The sequence below is a fragment of the Chinchilla lanigera genome, unplaced genomic scaffold (assembly GCF_000276665.1).
Source record: "Chinchilla lanigera isolate Chin_1 unplaced genomic scaffold, ChiLan1.0 scaffold00054, whole genome shotgun sequence".
Taxonomy (NCBI): domain Eukaryota; kingdom Metazoa; phylum Chordata; class Mammalia; order Rodentia; family Chinchillidae; genus Chinchilla; species Chinchilla lanigera.
In genome coordinates this window covers 5,917,881-5,922,836 of record NW_004955455.1, presented here as the reverse complement: position 1 = coordinate 5,922,836, position 4,956 = coordinate 5,917,881, and the positions used below count along the sequence as shown (strand labels likewise).

Here is a 4,956-nt window from a genome sequence, read left to right as displayed (position 1 = left end):
GGGGAGGGGGGAACAAATGGGACAACCTTCAGAAAATTTAGCTCTCCTATGAACAGCAAGATGAGTAAGGGCACTCTGGAACAGGGCCTACAAATACAACAGCCTGTTTCTCTACTCACACTATATCAAAAACATTTTCAGGTCCTTAAAATGGCATTTTTATTAGTTACAGATATATTCCATCAACTGAGTATTGCACAATTTCTTCAGTAACTGCTTTTGCTACTCAACTTTTCACTGTAAGACCAGGATCTATTCTGCACATAGTATGTTCAATTATTTCCTTACTCTACATCACCCAAACTGAAATTATCTGGTGAAATAATGTGAACCTTTGCATTGCTCTTGATATACAGGGCTGAACTGCTTTGCAATTGTATCTTATATCAACCAGGGTACTCAGGTACCAAACTCAACATGCTTTTCCAATACATGCCATACTTATTTATATATTTTAAATCTATTCAGTAAGCAAAAAATAAAAGAAAAAAGAACCTCCACTCTTGTCTGAAATTTGCATTTCTTTCCTACTGTGATGCTTTTATTATATTTCCCCTTTGCTACAATATTCATCCTTATCATTGTCTTTGCTCCACTAGTGAGTCATCTCAGTATCTGAAGTCCCATCGTAATAAAATGAATTATTTGTTCCCCCTCCTTTTTTTTGAGGCAAGGTCTTACTATGTAGTCTATGCTGGCCTCAAACTCACAGTCCTCCTGCCTGAGCCTCCTAAATGCTGGGATTACAGGGGTAGATATTTCTTGCAGTCTGGAGTTTGCACTGCTTTGTTTCTGTGGTGCTGGGGACTGAACTCAGGGACCTGTGCATGCTAGGCAAGCACTCTACCACAGAGCTACACACCCAGTCCACGCCTTGTTATATTTTTGTCTACTCTACAAACTGCAAAGTTCTAAGATGAATTTCTTAAACTCTATTTATGACCCTGTGGGGAAGTAAGGGGACCTCAGGTCATAATAAAGCATAGCATTGTGGGGCAGCTCCTGAAGGTTCTGTGAGTTGGTAAAACTTACCTTCCTTCCTGCTAGTTTTATTCGTGGGGTAAAACTGTTACAAAAGAGCTGGCTTTTAGATGTGTAGAAACTGTGAAAAGAATATACAGACAGGGTCATTAATCTAAACTGTAAGACACATCTGTGCCCCCAAATATGGATCAGCTCACCTGCAAATGTCTTTAAGTTTTCACTGATCTTGCCAATTCTAGCTTCTTTTATGATTACTATAAAATGTTAACAATGTTTTTAACTACTGTTCTATTCTCTTTTTCCCATGAGTTATTCTGCGTGTGCTAGTCCTACTTCCTAACTGGATCACAAGTCTTCCGTGTGGCAGAGACTGAGTCTATTTATACCATGACACTTTTCACCTTGATAACTCAGCACGATGCTGAACCCACTGACTGATCACGCAGCCTGATGCTGGACTCACTGATTAATCATCACTTAGTAAGCAAGAAAAATCCAGACAAGAAAGGCAAAAGGTTAATATTCAAGAAAAGATGGCTGACACCATTAAATCCCAAGCTCAGGCATAGAAGAAAACTGGAGCTCACCCTTATGAAGAGTAGGCTAACAGTGAATGAAGACTCTGTACCTTTTCTATTCCACATACATCTCACTATATTCTCTTTTATCATTAACTTGTAAATGAGGTATAGAATGTAACCAATCCCCACTTTCTATCAAATCTATAACCATATGCAAAAAAATTAAGATATATCATGTAAGGTACAAATTCCCTATGATGAATGTGATCATTATGTACACCTAAAATATACCAATAAACAATTAAAAAACAGTACAATTACCTACAGATATATAAAGGAAAAACATGGTCTGGTGTGGTCACTGACAGTATTTTACTAGCTCTCTGACAAGACAGGGACATATTCAGAATAGGATTATTATAATGTGACCACATCACCCTTACAAAGCTGGCCAAACAACTACTCTTCACTCATTTCTGGTTTTTCACCTATGAGTAACTATAGAGAACTAACAGTAATCACAATATTGATGGGAATATAACCTATACTATAGATACTAGAAGGCCAAAATCAACATTTCTGATGAGTTGTCAAATTGGTATCTTGTACAGATTTGCAAATGAACAGAAACCAAAACTGACTGAGCTTGAGGCATGAACAAAGTGGTCTGCCCTTCATGGGTGACAGCCTAAGAGAAACAAAAAGAGAAGGACAGAATGTTCTGGAAGTACTGCAGAGAAAGCAGCTACTGCCTATCACAGGTAGTACAGGAAGAATTCACTGAAGAGAGATGCTGGAGCTGCACCTTGAAGGACAAACAGACAACTGCAAGGAAAGGGCAGATGGGGAGAATCTCCAGGTAGAAAGGCCCAGAAGTGAGGACAAGATGCGCCACACATGAAAGAAGGCAACTGGTGGGAAAAGAGGTTATAAATATTTTAGTCTTTATCAAGTTGGCATGAGCAATGAAAGAGAAAAAACAGTAAAATTTTGCTGTTGTTTTTTTTTAAATGACTGTGGGGCCAGCATAGTGGCATGTATCTATAATCTTAGCATTGAGGAGCCTGAAGCAGGAGAATCACAAGTATGAGGCCAGCTGGGATTGCTCAGTGAGGCGTCTCCAAAAGAAAAAACAAAACAAAATACTGAGGTCAAGTGTGGTGGTGCATGCATAGAATCCCAGCTACTTGAGAGGGTGAAGCAAGAAGACCACAAGTTCAAGGGCACATTGGGCAACTAAGTGAGAGTTTGCCTTAAAATAAAATTAAGTGGAAGGGGGGTCAGGTGTGGTGGGACATGTCTGTAATCCCAATATGAAAAGCTGGGGTAAGGAGATCAAAAGTTTGACTCTAGCATGGACAATTTAATGATTTAATGAGATTCCATCTCAAAACAAAAATTTTCATTAATTGACTGTTTTTTTGAGATGAAGGTCTTGCTACATAGTTCAGGCTGGCCTTAATCTCACTACATAGTGAGGCCAGCCTCAAATGGGAGGCAATCCTCCTGCTTCAGCCTTCCTAGTGCTAGGATCACAGGCATACGCTACAACACCTGGCTTAAAAACATATTTAAAAGGCTGGGTTGTAGCCCAATGCAAAGGCCCTGGGTTTAATCCCTAGTATCAGGGGTAGAATACTTGTCTAGCATTTAGCACAACGGCCTAGGGTTTAAACCCTATTAACGACAATAACTAATAGGCCAGGTGTGGTGGCACGTGCCTATTATCCCACTACTCAGGAGGCTGAGGCAGGAGGATCATCACGAATTTGAAGCCAGCCTGAGCTACACAGTGAGTTCAAGGCCAGCCTATTTCCAAAAAATAAAAAGACAAAGACAAAAAAGAAAAAGAAGGAGGAGGAGGACAAGTCACTGGTCAAAGAAGTGATTCTCAACAAGGAGGGGAGACTATGGGGATTATAGTACTCAGAAGTCATGTGGCAATGATCTTCTCAGTTGTCACAGCTGAGGGTACATGGTAGTACGTGGTAGGCATCTAGTGGATAGAGGCCAGGGATGCTGCACAATGGCCTACAACGCCTAAGACAGGCCCTAATGACAAAGAACGAGCTGGCCCAAAATGTCAGTAGGGTCAAGGGTGAGAAATCCTGGCCTAGAGAATGTATTGAAGAAGGGAGACACTAGAAATGCAAACACCAAGAAGATTAATACAATGGGTTTTTCTAAAACAAGGACTAGGATAAAGCAGTAGCACTGGCTGAGGGATGAAAGAAGCTATCCTGAGCTGTAATCACCAGGAACACTGAGACTGCGTCCCACGTGGAAAAGGCACAGGGGACTTTTCTATAAACAGAGGAGGTCAAGCACAGAGCCAGTCTGCTGCAGTGTGCGCGAGTAGGAAAGATAATTTGGGAATAGTAGTAGAAAAAAGACCTTCAAAATCTGAGTTTTTTTGTTTGTGTGTTTGCTTGTGTTTCTTTTAGTTATCATAGATAGTTCTATGTTCCTGCCTTTTTTTATCAATGGTTTGAACCCATGGTCGCTGCATTGAGCTATATCCCCGGTCTGTTTCTATTTTTCAGTTTGAAACAAGAGCTGACTAAGTAGCCCAGACTGGGCTTGAACTTGCAACCTGCAATCCTCCTGCCTTTCAGAGTGCTGGGACTACAGCGTGCTGCCACCACACCACGTAAAGAAGCTTTAAGCAAATGTTACAACTTCAGCTTCCATAATCTTTTTTGTGCTACTGGGGCTCAAACCCAGGGTTAGAATATTTGAAGAAAAAATAGCAAGGAAGCCCTCTGAAACCTTTACTCTCTACTATCAATCAAAACCACACCCACCTATGGTTTATCCAGTGAGGAATATTGTAGTCATCGCCCAGGCGAGAATCCCGAGGAGCATTCCGATTGTGTAGCTGCAAAGGAAAAAGCCACCACGGATAAGCTAGAAAACAAAGTAGGATGTGGAACTGTTCCAACTTATTTGTGTTTAATTATTCCCCAACATGCCTTTAGGAAGCAAATCCAAAATCTAATTACCTTGAACAATGGGACGGCATGTAATGGTTGTTCTCCCATGCACACTAAATCCACACCAATTCCTAAAAAAAGAGACACACAAGAGTTGTGGGTCAGGAAAGCAGCAAAGATAAGTGTTTCAATCTATTAATGATATTATTTAATTTTGTATCAGGCAAAGCCAACTTAGCATCCTACGATGTATAACCTCACTACTGCCGCCTATGCAGCAAAGAAGTAAATAGATGCACTTCGTTATTTTCTTGCTACCGAGTCCCACCTGTCTGCCACTATTCAGGGTTTGACAATTAGTCTTTGAGTGCCCCAAAGGTCGTGATTTGTGAAAAAAGACAACTAGGGTTCCATTATTTAAGTTTCAAGGCCAAGAAATAAAAGGAAACTTCTTAACTCAGTAAAAGAAAACAATCCAAATCACATAATAGGACTGATGGTACACTGGTCCCTTGAAA

At 40.5% G+C, this 4,956-nt stretch overlaps 1 protein-coding gene across 15 annotated transcripts in view; it reads right to left on the bottom strand.

Annotated features, from left to right (window-relative positions):
• Depdc5 (DEP domain containing 5) overlaps positions 1-4,956 on the bottom strand; it is a 123,884-nt gene that overhangs the window by 82,678 nt on the left and 36,250 nt on the right. For all 15 annotated transcript variants that reach the window (XM_005396337.2, XM_013520345.1, XM_005396338.2 and 12 more), the window contains 3 exons: positions 4,508-4,569; positions 4,310-4,383; positions 1,033-1,102 (listed from right to left, as the gene is read on the bottom strand). In XM_005396337.2, the coding sequence (XP_005396394.1) occupies positions 1,033-1,102; positions 4,310-4,383; positions 4,508-4,569 (206 nt within the window). The remainder of the gene's footprint in view (positions 1-1,032; positions 1,103-4,309; positions 4,384-4,507; positions 4,570-4,956) is intronic.